Genomic DNA, 19,021 nt, shown 5'->3' with positions numbered 1-19,021 from the left:
TTCTGCATTGTACTTCTCTGGAAACAAAAGCAGATGCGCTTTCTAATTTAAGATTCTTGGTTGTTGTTACAGGTCTATAAAAAGAAAACCGAGGCTGCAAAGAAGGAGTACCTGAAGCAACTAGCCGCATACAGAGCCAGCCTTGTATCCAAGGTAACGTGCAACTGTGCAGTACCAGGATGGAGTGTGGCCATCTTATTAGAGCCTACAATGGTCATTTAAAAGCATAAAAGATCACTTTAGCATTTCTGCACTATCTTCTTTGTTGAAAAAGAAAAAGTAAATCTTAAACAAGGCTATATGTTATGGAAATATTTGTTCATACCTGAAGTCCAGAGTGGCATCCTCTGGGGCCTTCTGTGAAATATTGTCCACCTGTAGAATATTGGTTTTATGGGTTAATCACAGCACATTTTTAATCCTGTGCCAACATTCTATTTCTCCATATCCTTCCTTAAACTGCCCCCTGTCCATGCCCCATCCCGTTGGCCTTTAGCTGAGGAGAAGCCAACTGACTGAAATTCGAGCCTCATTATAGCAGCATTAGGATGTAAGCCTGCCCCCCCCCCCAAATAAAATCACAGCATTTCTTTTGAAATGAAAACACCACTTAAAAATATTTTAGGCTTTAGAATATCTTAAACACTAGTCCTTTCTGTGATAAATACTCAAGAGTTGACTCTCTTTGGTCTCAGGTTATTAAAGATATAGTTCCCTTTATAGATTGCTCAGGGAGGTGACCTCAGAGAGACAGAGCTGAATCTGTAAGTACTTGACAGGATGTCCTATCAAGTCCAAATTTGACTATTCTTGGCTCAGAGTGGCTTTGGGCTCTGGACTTCATTGCATTCACCCACGAAAACTGTTTCCTCTTTCATCCACAAATATCCATTCCCCTTCCAACAACCCTAAAGTAATTCTTTAAATGAATTTTCTATCAGGGAAAATATACACTGAATATATTGATGTAGAAAACAAAAGAGACCACAAAATACAAATGCATGAGAAATTTCGTTTCACTCTTGGTCTAATGCAACTTTATGTTCCACTTCTAAGGTATGACATAGTGGGGAAATTTACTATTTATTATTTAACCTTAAAATTTCCAGCTCTCCTGTACTATCTCACTAGAGATCTCACTTTCTAGTTTATCTCACTCCTTTGGAAAATATTTTTATTTTCTGCTGATACCATCTCCCATTTCTGTATATTTACAGAATTCACAGAATGTGTGTGAAATTTCAACCAAAAAATGAGGTACAAAATATTAGATCCAATAGCAAACAAACAAACAAAAAAGAGTTACAAATTACTAGATCCATCCAGCCATTGGGTTAAATAGCCATATTGATATTATTTAGATTAATATGCCCAAATGTAAGAGGGATTTTTTTTTAAAAAATGCATTTTCCTTATTTCTTCTAAGATAAGTTTCTTTTTGAGCATTTTAAATAGAAGTCTAGTCAGAATGTTTTCCATATGAGAAAATCAATACATAAAGTCTCAATCCCAATACAAAGCACTGTGGTTAATGTTATGCAGATTGCCAGAATGTTATAATACTGACTAAGCCTTTACTTTCAAAACAAGTGTCCTCAGATTTGCTCTTCACTGCAACTTTTCTTACTGTTCATTCTCAGAGTTGCAACCCTCAGTATACGGCAATTTATATAAATGCTGCGAATTGCCATTTCTACATTTAAAAAACCAAGCACTTTTTTTACAGCTTACTCTGACTTTTTTTTTTTCTCTCTTTGGCAGTAGGAATTTTGCTGGAACTGTTGAATGTCTATTTATGTACAACTATCTATTGTGTGTATACAAATTGAAGGAAAATTACAAATACCCTCTCCAGGTTAGAAAAATGGCCCTCTGATGTTGTACGCGAGTGGATATTTGTCCCATACAGAACATTTACCAACCTATCTTCCTATTGTACACGGACACTTATGTAAAAAATCCATTTCTTTTCCATTGTAAATAGTGTCAAGGAAAATAATAGCCATTCATATTCACACATACACTTTTTCAATGTTGTAGGTTTTTGTACATTATAAATTTTTTCCGTCTTATGAAAGATCTAAAGGTACAATCATAAAATGCGACATGATAATAATAGTTACAATTCCAGGTAACCACAGTGCACCAGCCAAGCTCTGTTTTCCCCCATTCACTCATTCATGTATTCATTTAGCAAGTTTCCCTGAGCATGTGGTTTGTGCTGAGCACTGTGCCAGGCTCAAAGGACACAGTGGAGAAATAGGCAGATATGGTCCCTGGAGAATAGGCAGATATGCTCCCGGAATTTAAGAAGCTTTCCTTTTTGTCGGGGAGACCAATAGTGAAAATGTAAACTAATAAATGACCAAGAACTTTGAGAATCTAAGCATTCGGAAGGAAATAAAAGCAGGGATTTGATAGGATGGCCTGCAAAAGTCCTCTTCGAAGAGGTGACCTCAGAGCTGAGAGCCAAAGGAAGACAAGGAGCTTTCAAGACCCAGAGGGAGCCTAAGGGGGAGGTGACCAGGCCACAGTCAGCAAGTGTGAAGCCTCTGGAGACAGATATGTCTCCTTGAAGTCACAGGTCAGTGTAGCTACAGCTGAGTGAAGAGAGAGAGCATGGTTTGAGGTGAAGCTGGGAAGATGGGCAAGGGCCAAATCACCAAGACCTTACCGGTCACTGAAAGGAGCTGGATTTTATTCTCAGTACAGAGGGAAGCCACTGAATGGATTTCAGCAGAGGATAGATACGTGGATTTATATTTTTATTTATTTTATTTTTTAGGTTTTATTTTATTTATTTATTTGAGAGAGAGAGAGTGGGGGAAGGGGCAGAGGGGAGGGAGAGGGACAAGCAGACCCCACACTGAGCACAGAGTCTGATGAGGGGCTCGATCTCGAGACCCTGAGACCATGAGCTGAGTGGAAACCAAGAGTTGGACGCTCAACCAACTGAGCCACCCAGGAGCCCTGGATTTATATTTTTAAAAGATTAATTTATGTGAATGTGTTCCCTCCATCCCCACGCCTTATCCCTCAAAGTGAACTTGATTATAAACATTCCACTAAAGAGGAAAAATACCACATACGTAACAAGTGCCCGAGCCCGGAATTGACGTACACCATCCTCCATCCCTGTGCTGGGCCTTGCTGTCATGGGTCCTAACAGTGTGCTTGACCTGCTTCCTTAAAACACCTCCCGCCCCACAAGTCTGGGCAGAGCACTGACATTCTCACTTCGAAGGTCACTGTTGTCAATGAAATACTGTATTAACCAAAGCACCTTGTCTCTTTTCCTAAGTTCGTGTGGGCAAATTTTATTTACTCCTCCAGGGTTACATATATATTTCGGTAGATATTCTCTCTGCAACACATTCACTTCGCCAAATAGGGCTTTGCATCCCTGGACCAAAAGCTCTCCCCCTTGCTAATCGGCAGCCATGTCAAGTCTGCAACTTCTCGCTGCTTCCACTCCAGGCCATGCTCTGCATCCCACCCAGGGTTGCACAACACCTGCCCCGTGTCAGGCACAAGTCTAGGTGCTGAGAACTCAAAGACGAATACAGATCAAAGTAGAATATGTCATGGCCCTTGAAAAGCTTGAAGACTCTAGTCTAAAATTAGCCGCTTCTTACGGAACATAATCAAAAATAGAAACAGCCAGTGAACATTGTCTCCACCTATGAGACTGAGTCATAGGACTAGCAATGCTCCTCTCAATTAGTGACGTTCCCACTTAAATGTACTCTGTACCATCGAATCCAGCATATTAATTCACATGACTCCAGGTCTGAATAAAATTGAAGTCTACCAAAAATAAAAACACTCAGTCATAGTGAATAAATTTATTCTAACCTTCATACTTCCAAATGACAACATTGACAGATTCTCAGCAAGACACTGACTTTTTTTCCAATAATAACAAATACAAATGGTATCTTGCTATCGAGTAGCTTGCGCGTCACACTCTGCGTAGCATTTCCCATGTATCCCTACTCATCATAACACCCCTACAAAATGAGGTTTAGCCCATTTTCTAGAAGGTCTCTAGGCAGAGAGATTAAGTGACTCACTCACAGAAATGAGAGGCTGGCGGTGGCAGACAGGGCTCAAACTCTTTGCCCTCTTGTTCAAAAGCTTATAGGCTTTTTTCTATCCTGAGTGATTGTCAAATATTTATATCTCTAAAACTACAATAAAACTGTAGTTATCCCCCAACAAATTGCATGCCAACTCTTACGTATTAGACAGCTAAGAGTAAAGCTGCCCTGACTTAATTGTGGGTAGGAGGGGGAGCGGGGCAGAGTAGAGGTGTAGAGCCTTCCGAATCTCGCCCTGCCCCCATTCCCTACCCCCCACTACCAGGGGCTGACCAGAGACCCCAGAGGAATCTGGAGCCTGCAGAGTGTTTGGGAAGCACATGCTTTTCCAGCTGTGCAGGCATGTCACCTGGTTCCACAGAGCCAGTGACAGACCCAGACAGCAGAGGAGACCTGCTGTGCAGACACACTGGAATTGAAGGATGCAAGAATAGGAGCACAGGGTATTGCAAATACGACACCAGTCAGACCCCAGAATAACTCATTCAACTTTGGGCTCTATCATTTAAAGGGGGAAATGGAAGAAATTTCAGAAGAAAAAGTCATAAAAGTAACTGAAAGGTAAAAGGCAGTAAGGTAGTAGCTGAGCAGAGAGAATTTGAAATTCCTAAGCCTGAAAAACAAAGGCTCAGGGACGTTCAAGCCCATGACAGGATTTAGCCCCAGGACTGTGATTACCTGTGCCCCATTTTCTCTGACTCCAGAACTGGAAAAAGACGCCATTTCAAACTGGAGGAATTTGAACAGGGCATTATTAAACTCTTGAATTGGCTGGGTACACAACTTCTTTCCATGAGAATTTTAAAAGCAGGAAGCAAAGGTTTATAAATAAGAATTGGAGAAGATCTCTAAGGCATAGGGCATCAAGGAAAATCTATTAAAGGGCCTTTAAAGTGCCACCGACAATTAATTGTCCATGGCCCGTCTACAAGAACGCCCCCAATCTCATCCACAGTGCTACCAACAACACACCGAGAGAGTCCTCAGAGGGCAACAAAGTCCACAGGCCCTGGGAGCAGGTGGATCTGGGTTCAAATTCCAGGTTTCTCTCTTCCTAACTTCAATTCCTTCATGCAAATTATTCAGCTGCTTGAAGTCTCAACTTACTCATCTGTTAAACAGAGAAGACAATAGGACCTACATCGCAGATTTTCCATGAGGACAAAATAAAAAACCCTGTATAAACTCCATGATTCAAGATCCCGAACACAGGAAGCACTTAATAAATACCAGCTATTTATTATTATTATTATCATTATTATTATTATTATTATTATTATTACCATGATTATCATCAACTTTATTTTTCATGTTGTTGGTAGGTGTGCAGAGTTTGTGTGTGATAGAAAATTTAACTGGCCCATATTTTCAATTTGTCTGCCAGACTGCTTTGATATAAAGGAATTTTAAAAGTGACATTAAAATAAGAAAAACTTGCTTCATGGATACATCCTTTTAGAAAGATGAAAAATGATCTAGATATTTAAAAAACTCATCTACACAGCTTTCCTCATTGAAGTGGTCTTTATGAGTCATTAGTCAGGGGAGAGTAAGAGTAGTCCGAGGACCAGAAACATATACTATTATGAAGGCTAGAGCTCCCTGGCTTGAACACTCTATTTAAGGTCATTTTGGGTTGGGCTATTAAGTAAAGCTTAAGGATATATAGTTTTTCCATAGACTCAGGAATTCCTAGACCTAGGTCTAAATTATTATGTTGAAAATAATGTGTAACTTTAAACTCGTTTCATTTTACCACACAGACCAGAATTTATATTCCCAAAATGGGTGTTGCATTCAAAGTAGTCACTTTGGGAGGCTGCAAACTTACTTTATTATTGCTCCCAGAATTCAAAAGATTTTTGAAACTCCTCTTTTAGAAGTGCAGTCAGGAAAAGCTTATGAGCCACATTAGAAAATCAATCTTGTTACATTGTTTTCACACCTCATTCTTTTCCCCAAACATCACCCAGATGTAACCCACAGACCTGGCTTCCAGTGACGATTAGGTGTTTCCCAAAATCAAATCCACCATCAAAAGACAAAGAGTTGTCTGAGGATATGTAAAACAGTGTCCCACAGGCTCTGAAGAGAATTCCAGTAGGGAAATTCCCAAATATTCCAAGTAAAAGCAGCATTATTGAAATATGCATACAGCTTCTTAGGAGTGCCAACCGGGGGCGGGGGATGCCTGGGTGGCTCAGTCAGTTAAACATCCGACTCCCGATTTTGGTTCAGGTCATGATCTTGGGTCGTGGGATTGAGTCCCAAGTCGGGCTCCGCACTCAACGGGGAGTCTGCTAAAGATTCTCTCTCTGCCCCTCTCCACTCTGAAAATAAATTAAAAAATCTTTTAAAAAAATAAGAAAGTGCCAACCTGGAAGGAGGCAACAACTGAATGAATATGTTGTGGTATGTTAAATAACAGTAATCAGAGTCATGGCTTTAAGGGCACACATCAGATAAGAGACTGTTTCCACCTTGAGCTGGGGTGCCAAAATGTGCAGGGGACAATGGAAGCTTTTTATAAAAATGTACAGTGGAGGACAATATTGAATCAAATTAGGAAAGTTCTCTGTTGCCATGACCAATAGTAAAGAACCACAACATTTAGTTCAATGGAAGGACAATAAACTCAAAAGAAATGATTTCTTTTGTTTGAAATAACTTATAGAATTCATGTCATGGAGAGCTATTGAGACAAATACGGGGTCTGAATTTGAAAATGGGGTGAATTATTTTATGACTGTTAACATAAAATTTGCAGCTCCGTAAGCCCAGATCGTGATTTAAAGATAATAAAATCTCATGCTTCAGGGTGTAAGTTAATCACCTGCAAGGACCAGGAAGAATTTTCCTTTCAGAAGTTAACAATGCACAATTGAGTAGGTGCATAAATTTTGTTTAATTTCCAGTGCATTAAGTATTGGTCAGTGCTGAAAACAAGAATCAAATTAGATGGACTATTAATCTGATTTGGTTCAACAACTCCTATACTGTTGCTTCCACTGAGTTTTATGTCTTGTGTTTATACTTTGCTATTTTAAATAACAATTGCTTTGTCAGTTTCTCATTTTTATAGCACTTATCATCCCAGAATGGGGGCATTTATACACTATTCAGTATTGTGTGCTTTATACAAAGTAAATGGGATTGAAACTGTCTCAGATAATCAACAACATGGTTAATCAGAAGTATCTTAATGTTTATAGAGTTGTGTCTCTTGTGGAAGATTCTATTGAGAAGACGCAAAAGGTCTCTGTTCACACACACACACACACACACACACACACACGCGCGCGCGCGCTCGTTTTGCTGATGGAAAACATCTTTCAGAATCAGTGGTCTAAAAGCAAATAGGAAATAGAACTCACTCAGAAACTAATAGCAAAAACACATTCCGCCCAGGAAAATGTCAGATTCAGGGGTAGATTTTCAGTTGTGTATACAGTGGTAAAATCACATTTACCAGGTGACCTTCCCAAAGCACACACCGCTAACAAAAAGTGGTTAGTGTATTTGAAAATAGAAGCAAATTTAAATTACTTAGTTTGTATGAGAAAGCAGTTTTAATTTATGAATGGTAGGTATAGAGATCTTCATAAACAATCTAATTGATTTGCAAAATTGTAGCCTTGCTTTCATAGTTTAATTAGAAAAAAGTGACAGAGTAGATTAAATTTATGATTTCTTCATATTCCCACTTAATCGGATTATGAATTCATGGCACTTTGCTATGGAAAATGAACTTATTCTACCTATCTTCCAAAGAAATAAAGTATTTCTGTAATTAATAGGCAGTTTGTTGTATTAGTCTGATTAAGAATTAACCAGAAGTGAAACTAGAAGCAGATTTTTTTCACCATCTAAATGAGTGGACCTTCACATAAAGATACAAATTCTTAAAATTTGTACAAGGAACACAGTAAGCTTCCTTGCAGCCCGCCATCCACCCCAGATCCAGTGGGGAGTAAAGGGCAGGGTACCTAACCAAAGGACAGAGGGTTATAATTTCTCATCACTTCTGGAAAGGTATGGTTCATACTGACAGCAGACGAGAGAGTGGAAAAGACCAATCTGATATTCTGTGGGTTTTCAAAGATTTCAGATCTTTCCTCACCCCTTGGAAAGAGGAATGGCCTATCTTGTCAGGAGTCTCAGCAAGGGAAACAGTGACAGCATGGAGTCTTGGTCAAGAACAGTCATTCGGTCATTCAACAAATGTATTTGTGTTCTCTATGTCCTGTCACTATGCCAGATGCATGAGACACAGATATTCAACTTCTTACCATAACAGAGATCCTTTCCTTGATGATGCAGGACGTTGTCATCAAGAGAGACGTCAGAGAGCGAGCCTCTGTTGGTGTGCCTATCATGTATAAGCACATAGCTAGACACTGGACACGTTATCCATCGTGTCACATTCAACAATTTAGAAAGTAAAGGGAAGGGGCGCCTGGGTGGCTCAGTTGGTTGGGCGACTGCCTTCGGCTCAGGTCATGATCCTGGAGTCCCGGGATCGAGTCCCGCATCGGGCTCCCTGCTCGGCAGGGAGTCTGCCTCTCCCTCTGACCTTCCTCCCTCTCATGCTCTCTGTCTCTCATTCTCTCTCTCTCAAATAAATTAAAAAAAAAAAAAATGAAAGTAAAGGGAAAACATGCAACTTCCCAAACTTCATATTAAAAATTATGTTTTGAGTGTTGTCTAACTCATCATTTTTGGAAATCTATTTAATTTGTTTGCCAATAGTCCTTCTAGGGATTAAAAGTACTAGCTAAAAATAGGTTTAGCATTACTGATATTTACATGCCTTAGTGTGGAGAAGATAAAAGACAAACAAATGGCTGGATAGACAAAATGTTTTGTGTAATTACCATGAGAAAATAGTCTTCATGAGGTTGGCAAGAAGTATCTCAAATTAGGCTGGAATCTATTTTTATGTACCTATGTCTCTGTATCTCCCATCTGTGAAACAATCTTTCTATCATCTCTCTAAACGGTGGGCCGCATGCTATTATTCAAAAGGTGGAATTCAGAAGAATTTGGTTCATTGTTTCTTTTGAATTCACCATTGAAGATAACCATTACCATGTACATGCCTTAGCTCTTCTAGGCTGAAATTGGGAAGCCACCAGCTTCCTAATTCCTTCAAGAAATTGTGTCACTGTCCTTAGCCTAGAATATGAAATTCACTATGCGGATAGTTTTCCAAGAAACATGAAACTATAGATTAGTGTAATATTACACCTGGATTGTGTAATTTAAGTATGCAACTCGAGGCAACAAAAAATTAGCTTATTTCAGGCAAGAAATGACTATTTAAATTGTAGTTCTATTTGCCATTTTAAATATGTATGTGTAATTTATTAGTTCTTCTGAACCAGTGCTTTCCGTTGAAGATGATTCTCATGAAATGACCCATTGAGAGAAGGTTTCTGTGGTTCTCAGTTGGAGATTCAGAACACACATTAGCCTACTGAAGGCTCCGAGAAGGCACTGGCTTGTTTCCCTACACACTTTATCCTGGAACCTTGTTTTTTATAAGATATTTATTTTTCCACACATCCCCCGCAGTACAATTTGGAACTGCGTGTGTCAGCGGGGTGAAGTGGGTGTTGTCCCTAGAAAGGCTTGCCAGGACTGGCTGCAGGCCCCCGGAGCCAGCCCCACTGCTGGCCAAGCGTCTGGACTCACCAGGATTTGGCATTTCTATTTCTACATGTGGCCTAAGTCTATTTCTCGAAGGTTGTTCAGTTGGACAAATGCATTTATTTAATTACATGGCTGCAGTTCCCGGGACGATTGTATGATTATGTCTGAGCAACATGTCATATGCGCCTATGTGCATTTTGTTTATGCATACACACGATCAGGTCACCTAACTATACTCTGGAGATACCGTGTTACTTGATGACGAGGTGATTATTGGCTCGAGAATTAAAAATGAAAACATTTTCCCATCCACATATTTCAGAGCTTTGATAGTATGGGTGATGGGAGTGATTTTTCTTCTATTTAAATTAAAAACATCTATAAAGCAAGAAATAAAGATGCACTCACATGGATTAAATTTTATAGATATCTATCGTGTGTAACAGTTCTGTTCCTGCAGGGAGTTGATGCAGTATGTGACTAAGTATGAAATTAGCCCTTCTGTGGCAGGCTAAGGAGGAGGCGGTAAATACAATGAAACGCTTTCCCAAATGACTTCACTACATGGACACACAATAAACACATAATCTTCTTGGCATATATGGAATGATTTTTGAAGTGTATCACTGGAGTACATGCTATTCTGATGTAGGACTAGTCACTGTTTACACAGCCTGAATTAACCCATTTGACCTTTTCCTGGAATTGTTCACTACTCTGCACATCAACAATAAGAATTTTTAAGTAGAAGCAAAAAACAAAAAAAATCTGCTTAAGTTTCTTTTTTTTTTTAATTGAAAGCACCATTTAAGTCCTGCATTTCACCGAGCGTCTTTCTCCTAAAGCCATCCCTTGAAAATGTGTGTGAACAATTTCTGACATTTTTAATATTCACACAGGAGACAGGGAGTCCGAATGTCGGTTCCTATTTCATAAGGGCACCATCAATATGGACACAGAGATAAATATTGTAAGGAGAGGATTCTTTGGAGGGGCTCGAATTCTCTGGGTACACCCAGAATTCAGAGCCTCCCAGGACCCCAGATTTCCAAGGTTTGGTGTATTTTCACAGATGTCAGTTGTGTCCTTTCTCTGGAGAGAGAATGTGGGGCTGCTCTTTCGTTTACCCCAGCCTACCGTTCTTGAGTCCGCACATAGACACACCGTTGTTCTCATTGTGGTGTCCATTTCATTTTCCTACGCTAATGGGGAAAAACGAGTTGCATTGCTAACAGTGTTATAGGGTGACTTGTGAAATGAAGTTCCCATGATGTGTTTCAGGTCATCTTACATGACGACCAGTGTCCCTAATGTGCCGATCCATTGATGGTGCTGTATGTCTTGGGAAGGTTTCAGAAAGACCCGGCCACAGTAACAGGAGCTCATTTAACTCATAGACATAATAAGCATGATATCAAGGTTGCAGAATAAGGTTATTTGCATCCTCAAGACACTGTTTTGACAAAGCAACTTTTTTCTCCAGAAGGACATGGTAGCATGTTCGTTCCCCAGCCAGTTTCACTTCTCCCCATTTGTTTTATCAGCCTCTTTCTCTCAGCAAAAGTAGGAGGTGGGTTCTTAAGCCGGAAGAAATGCTTTGGGGCTAATTCTTGATTCTTTGCAGCTCCCACTGCTAGGTCTAGTTTTTAAGTCAATGAAAAGATTATTAGGAAATGACCTTATGAAGGTATAAAAAAATTAGGGCAAAATTATATTAATTTATGATGGAGTCAAAAATTTCTAAGATTATTTTTATCCAGTTCATTATGGGGGACAATTCATCACCAACTTCTTTAAAAAATCAAGATGAGTTCTGTGGTTACTTAGAAACTATATTAATGTGGTTTTATATGACTTCAGAAAGGTATTTTAGAACTCCTTTTCCCATATTCATTTCCATCAACCAGCTTTGTTTTCTTTGTGCAAATATCTAGGCCAAGGCTCCCTAAGGCTATAAAAAGGAAACACAGAAAATGAAACAATCAATAGAAGAACTCCAGAACTGAATTACTTTCAAAGAGAGCCATACTTATATTTCCTATCAGGGCACTGATGACATCCATGCCTCCCTCCTGCCCCCCCCCCATCTTGTTCATGGTCTGCACGATGAGAAAAGTCACCAAGTTAGAGCTTGCATTGAGGCATAGAAAAAGGAAATGTCATTGGAGATTGTTTTAGATATCACAAAAAGCAGATTAAGCTCAGTCTTGCCTCAGTTGCGTTACAAATAATGGTGGAAGAGTTCTTAGACAAGAGTCAAGAAGAGTAACAGGTGTTGATTCCTGCTGAAGTTCCCTAGCACACTCCCCGAGCATCTTGCTGATATAAATCAACACCCCGTGTGTCCCTCTCTGAACTCTGCTCCTGTCTGTTTCCTCACAGAGCTACAGTGAACCTGTTGATGTGAAGACATCTCAACCTCCTCAGCTGATCAACTCAAAGCCGTCAGTGTTCCATGGGCCCAGCCAGGCCCACTCAGCTCTGTACCTAAGTTCCCACTACCACCAACAACCAGGAATGAATCCTCACCTAACTGCCATGCATCCCAGTCTCCCCAGGAGCATAGCCCCCAAGCCGAATAACCAAATGCCAGTGACTGTCTCTATAGCAAACATGGCCGTGTCCCCCCCTCCTCCCCTCCAGATCAGTCCACCTCTTCACCAGCATCTCAACATGCACCAGCACCCGCCACTTGCCATGCAGCAGCCCCTTGGGAACCAGCTCCCCATGCAGGTCCAGTCTGCCTTACACTCACCTCCCATGCAGCAGGTATGTGCTTACGCTCTGGACTCCAATTCCAAAGTGTGGAGGGGGGGGGGGGGGGGGGGACAGGGAGTGAGGAGAGGAGGGGAGAGTGATGGGGGAGGGGGGGTCTCTCCATCCAGCAAAAGAGAGGGGGGGATATATGTGTTCTGTGCTATTTAATAGACAGAAAATGGAAGCTAGTCAACAAACATCTGCTTTCTGAAAAATAATAATTTACAGGTGGTGAGTTTGGGCAGCATTATAGGATCACAACAATGGATCGCTGCTTCTTTTCCTAATCCCTCCCTGGCCTTTTGCCACATTTATAGAAATCACATTTCTAATCACCTTCCTTGTTTTCTGCTCCTTGAGTAAAGTACATTTGTAATGTTGAGATGCCAACTCCTGCTAAAGACCTCTTTGGGACTGAGGGTTCTACATTAAAAAAAAAAAAATTTGTTTGGAAAACCTTGATTGGTATGCCTGTTGAGGCCAATAAATGCCACCAAATGAAATCAGACCCATTGTTTTTTGATATTCAGAAATATCAGATTGGTACAACTTTTAAAATACTAAGAAATGGAAATGTTAACTGGTGTTTTGTTTAAAAATAGATATATGGCTTCTGAACAAATCAGAAAACACAAGAAGTTTGGAAGCCTCTCTGCCCACTCCCCAATTACTGAAAGGATTTGTGTGCAATCTTAGCTTAACTTTCCTTCAAAGTCAAGTTTTCCTTTAGGATTTGGTGTTATTTTAAAATTTTAAAATGAGGAGCAAATGGTGCAAATGAAACTAAACATAAAGCAGTCAAGAATCCTGAAAACTTGTTTTAAAAACATACATCAAGCTGAAAACTGCAAATCATGTCAAATTCATCTATCACTTATAATCCAATTACTCTATTGTTCCCAGAGCTATGACTAAATATGCAAACATGGGCTTCTAATTGAGTTGATATCTAGCCTTCTGTGGAATTTGAGTCTATAGTTGGACCAGGGTGGGATGGAGAGGGGGCAGAAAAAAGAATCTAATATACTACCCCCAAATTTATTTTTTAAGGCTTTATTTATTTATTTTGAGAGAGAGTGAGCGTGAGTGGGGGGGTTGGAGGGGGAAGCAGAGGAAGAGGGAGAATCTCAAGCAGACTCCCTGCTGAGTGTGGAGACCAATGTGGGGCTTAATCTCGAGACCCATGAGATCATGACCTGAGCCTAAATCAAGAGTTGGTTGCTTAACCAACTGAGCCACCCAAGTGCTGACCACGTTTATTTTTATTATTATAATTGTAGACAAGATTTCTGAGAGCTGACAATAGCAAACCATAATATATTACTTTACCTTGTGTTTAATTTCAGAAAATTTGTAGTGCAGGAACTAGTATTATCTTCATTTTACAAGCAAAGAACTCAAGCTTGGCAGAGTTAAGTCATATGCCCATAAGGTTGGTGCTAGAATTTAAAACCCAGTTCTGTTCAGAAATCAGAGCCTGGATTCTTAAATGCTAGCCCTGGGCCTCTCACACTTAATCATTCTTATAGACTATTACCAGTTTTGTATTAGAAAACCTGTGTCTCCCAAGAATTTGGAGGGTCTTTAAATCCTAGTTAGTTTTAAGATTAAAATGATTATAGAGAGCAAATGGACCGAAGTCTCTTTACTGAAGCCTTCCCTGGTCCCTAAGCCGAAGATTTTGATAAAGCTCTGATGTCTTATTATCCAGACTAGCTGTTGATTCACTAGGGAAGAAGTCTGGGGAAAAGTCAACTTCTACCATCATACCTTGTCCACAGCAGTGTCTGTGACTAGCAAGTGACATTCATAGGGTCAAATTTCTGCTCTTTCTATCAGACATCACTCACAATAAAAGGGACACTCTTGGGTGTCCTTGCATGTGAATGAACCAGTAGTGTTTGTGTAAAGAACGAAGAGTTTGAGGAACACAACCTTGCGTTGTTGGATTGACTCCAGCCTAAGGGGCTGCCCGGCTGAGGGCCCGTGTTCTGCTCACGATGCTCTAGCTCGGGTCTGTTTCTTCCCAGACAAGAGAATAGAGAAGGCACAGTCCCCTCCACCAAGTTGAGGGCTAGAGCCCTGTCTAGAGAGGACACTATTTTCTAACTTATCCGCTTAGAGATGGTTCCTTTTTCTACTTACACATACACCTTGGATGAGCTAGCTGTGATCCTGAGGAGTTTTCAAACATTTCAGAATTTCTTAAGGCCACATGTGAAAACTCAAGAGATTTGTCTTTCTATAGAGAATCGGAACTGAATAGGAAAAAATAGAACAGATTACACTGGACACGTTATTCATCAATCTTTAAGTCAGTTCTATTAGTGTATCTCAAAAAGTGTTCTTACTGAGATGGTAGGACCTGATTTCAATTTACATTAATAATAGAAGACAAAATGGCATGAACCCCAAATGGAGAGCAAATAGCTAAAAGACTACAGTGACTAACATCACTTTTAACAATGCCTGGATCATGGTGGTTGAAGTAAAATAATTGTTGAATGGACAAATGAACAAACGAGCAACTAAAAATGAGTAACTTAAGTGTTTAAATATTAGAAGAAATTATAGGTTAGTTTGTAGAATCTCAATTCTTTCGAAGTTTTTTTTTAATTGCATTTATTAAAAAAAGATTAATTGAACCCCAAATGTGTGCCAGACACTGTCTAGGCTCTGGAAATTAAATGATAGGGGCGCCTGGGTGGTTCAGTTGGTTAAGCGTCTGCCTTCGGCTCAGGTCATGATCCCAAGGTCCTGGGATCGAGTCCCACATGGGGCTCCCTGCTCAGCAGGGAGCCAGCTTCTCCTTCTCCCTCTGCCATTGCCCCTGCTTGTGCTATCTGGCTCTCTCTGTCAAATGAATAAATAAAATCTTTAAAAATACAAAAAGAATTGGAATGATAAATGAGAACAGGTAATGAGGCCTCTGTCCCCATGTAGCTGACATCAGAGTTGAGGAGCAGTGGCGGTGTGGTGGTGGTAATAAGATAAACAGATAAATTAGTAAGATCCTGTGGGGGGTGGGCGTTGAACAGCAATTCAGACTGCAGAGTGTATGGAGAAATAGCAGAGCCTTCAGCTGGAATGGTTAAAGGCGGCCCTGTAGAGGGCTGGCACAGACACATGAAGTCTGAGAAGAGGAAGCAGCCTGTATGAATCAGAAGGTGTGTGTGGCGGGGGGGCCCTGGGTGGCTCAGTCGGTTAAGCGTCTGCCTTCGACTCAGGTCATGATCCCAAGGCCCTGGAATCAAGCCCCACATCAGGTTCACAGTTCAGCAGGGAGCCTGCTTCTCCCTCTGCCTCTTCTCGCTCCTTTCTCTCTCATTTTCTCTCTCTCTCTCAAATAAATAAATAAAATAAAATAAATAAAATTCTTATTTAAAAAAAAAGAGGTGGGCAGAGTAGGTGGGGAAAACCAGCAGAGGCCAGAAACAGGGAAAAGAGGCTCAAGGCTGGAAGGACCCATTTGGGGAGGAGCGTGGCTGGTCAGGGACCTGAGTAGGAGGCCAGTGGGAAGTATGGTGAATCAGGGGAGAGCCATGGGGAGTGAGGTCAAGTCATGGGCAGGTCAGTGGAGTAGGATCCTCAGGTTAAGAGGACTGGCAACCCCAACAAGTTGATAATCCTAAAATCAGGATCAAAAAGTCCGTCAGCCATGATGTCACTCAATTTATTAAAATCACAACAGTCTGTCGGGGACAAAGTTCAAGTTCTCAAAGTTGGTCTTTACCCCATGGCTGTAGAACCAGGTTGTGGGTGAAATTTGACCTGTCTGATGCACCATCCAAACCACCTTTATCTTGAAGATGTTTGCTTCCTGGGTGTGGGGGCCATGTTCACATACTCAAACATGAAAAAAAGAAAATGAGAGAAAGAGAAAGCAAGTTACTGGCTACTGTATTTTTAAAATAATCTCATATTTCAGTATTATGTTAGCTATTTTATTATCCTTCTGAAAAAATGAATATATCCTACAAAAATGATTGTATAGTCCACCAAGAATAATAGTTTCATTTTTTTCTAGAATAATATTTTATACACCAAACCCATGGAGCTACTTTTTTTTTTTTAGTCCAGTTTTCTTCCCTTTTTTCTGCTCACTATATTGTCGAATGAGGTCATGAGAAAAAAAATCATTAATATCTGTCAACTTCCTTTATAACCCTAAGAAAAAATCTTTGTATGATATCACACAGACAGATTTTCAATTTCCTCGTGTAATAAACAGCTGCTTTAGGATTTGGGTGTAATTTAAAGGTTTAAAAAAATCACATTGAGATTGATGAATAAATCAGTTGTGAAGACAAAAACATTGATGCCTGTTGAAAATACCTCTCCAGACAGGCAGGAAATGAAATTAGTTCCCAGTAAAGTGTGGATATGAGGATCACTGTTTGGTTGTGCTACAGGCTTTTTAGGACTTGCTATGTGGCCCAACAAAAATGTTAGGGCTACAGAAATCTAATTAAAGAGCAAATGTCCCTTCTGACATCAAATCAATCTTTATCATGTTTTCTATTTTTATTTCAATCTGGCACCAGAAAATGAAATTTAAAATTCCAGGCATGCTACAAAACAGTTGGTGATTTTTCTCTTGAGCATTAAAATGCAAAATATTCAGCCTTGTTTAATTAGACCGCTAAGCAAACATGTTCCAAAAATGTATATCACCATTGTTGTTTCATATTTACATCAATAATAAAAATGTACTTAGCTCTAGGTTCAACCTCAGCACCTCTTTACTAGTGTTAGAAGAATATTGCATTTTCCAAATCGAGAGCAAGTAAAATAATGTTATTTAAGGCTTTACTTGTATTTTTCTTGATCCTTGGTTGCTTGGATGTTACTGATCTTCTTAAATTTAGGCAGTGAGGTTAGCTGAATTTTAAATCTTTGAACTTTGTCGATGACAGATCATTTTGGTTTTATACACTGAAGTTACCCATTTAATCTTAAACTAATAGCTCAAAGGTTAGTGTTCTCCTGACAGTCTCTCACCTGCCCTTCAGGAACCATTTTCATTGGACGGGAAAAAAAGCAATGGTGGTTTCTGTTGTTGATTGTGTAGGGTTGGGTGGAAGGGAGTTGGTTTGTTTTTATTTGTTTTTTGCTTTCTTGTATGTTGTCATGCCTTCAACTAACTCAAGATATTTCCAACTACTCTTTTCTGACACTTGTTTACTTTTAGGTTATGTTTTGTCCATTGCGCAAAAATCCAATATGGAGAACTTCACATTAAAACGATAGGAAAGCCCCTGACATTTACATATTTATACAGCCCATGCCTTCCCAACAGGAGTCTGTGTTAAGCTTTATTCACTGGAAGAGATGATTTATCGAGCCACTACTACAGATTAGGCCCTGAGAATATCCAGTAAGCAATGCAACACTCTGGTCTCCAGTCCCTGTGGCCAGAGCCCTTATGACAGGAGCAAAATGGAAGTCAACATAAGGCTCCTCTCTCTGGGAGCTTTGTCCTGCTGTTTGCCCAGTATCACCCTAGACACTAGGAAAAAAGTCAAGCAAGCTGGATGATAAGCCCCATAAAGACAATACTATAAGATGGCTCATCACTTGAGCATCCAACTCTTGATCTCAGCTGGGGTCTTGATCTCAGAGTCATGAATTCGAACCCTACGTTGGGCTCTGCACTGGGTATGGAGCCTACTTAAGGAAAAAAAAAGAAAAGACAATATTGTAAGACCGTAATGGAATGAATACATTCCATCAAAGCCAGTGGGACTCCTTGTGTGACAGAGGGATAGCATGGTCTCGACAAAGAAAGGAAATCAGCCTGGAAAGAACTAGAGAATCAAACATCCAGTTGTACCTCTTACTTTTCACTTTGCTCTTTTGGAAAATGTTTATAGCTTGAGCTGCAGGTGTTGTCTACACAAACATACTTATTTTCCACAAACCAGTTGTAAAATAAGGAAATATTTTATTCCTTTTAGTCTGTGTGAAGTCAAATAGCCAGGCTGGCTGAATTTTCTACTTTTCAGTGATGTGTTTCTAATCATTCAAAGGTTTGTCTTTCATCCACAGTTTTGGTGGGAATTAGTGTGGACATTGGCTTGCGGTCTTTATCACTGGAATGGAAAATAAGTTAATATCTTAAGGCCAAAATGGAGAATTGAAGACATTTGATAATAGGTACCTTTGAGTGTTTACCCAAGGGATACTGAAACACGAATCAAAGTCTAAGGAAATATCCTTAGTTAAAAGTCAATCCTCTGATCATTCTGCTGAGTTAAAACAAAAACAGAAGCAAAAACAGCAAAAACTCAATATTATGCCTCCCAAAGCTCCCCGCAAGTAAATACGGAATGGTTCATTTTTAAATCTCTTGATTTTTCTGTGGTTAAAAACCATGTATGAAATCCACAGCAGAAGGAGATAACCACGAGATTAATTAAGTTGCTTTTTTGGTCATTTCCAGCAAAGTTTGCTTATGCTGCTCTTGAATTCACCAGATAAGCTAAAAATAAATCTTAGTGTATAATGCTTTT

The 19,021-nt window shown here is 39.9% G+C and overlaps 1 protein-coding gene across 1 annotated transcript in view; it reads left to right on the top strand.

The window, feature by feature from the left end:
- The window catches only part of TOX (thymocyte selection associated high mobility group box), a 295,661-nt gene that overhangs the window by 274,165 nt on the left and 2,475 nt on the right, over positions 1 to 19,021 (top strand). The window contains exons 6-7 of the mRNA XM_035011207.1: positions 73 to 153; positions 12,135 to 12,521. Of these exons, the coding sequence (XP_034867098.1) occupies positions 73 to 153; positions 12,135 to 12,521 (468 nt within the window). The remainder of the gene's footprint in view (positions 1 to 72; positions 154 to 12,134; positions 12,522 to 19,021) is intronic.

This window comes from Mirounga leonina, unplaced genomic scaffold (assembly GCF_011800145.1).
Source record: "Mirounga leonina isolate KUSES-001 unplaced genomic scaffold, KU_Mleo_1.0 Mir_165, whole genome shotgun sequence".
NCBI lineage: Eukaryota > Metazoa > Chordata > Mammalia > Carnivora > Phocidae > Mirounga > Mirounga leonina.
This window is presented reverse-complemented; position numbering and strand designations above follow the sequence as displayed.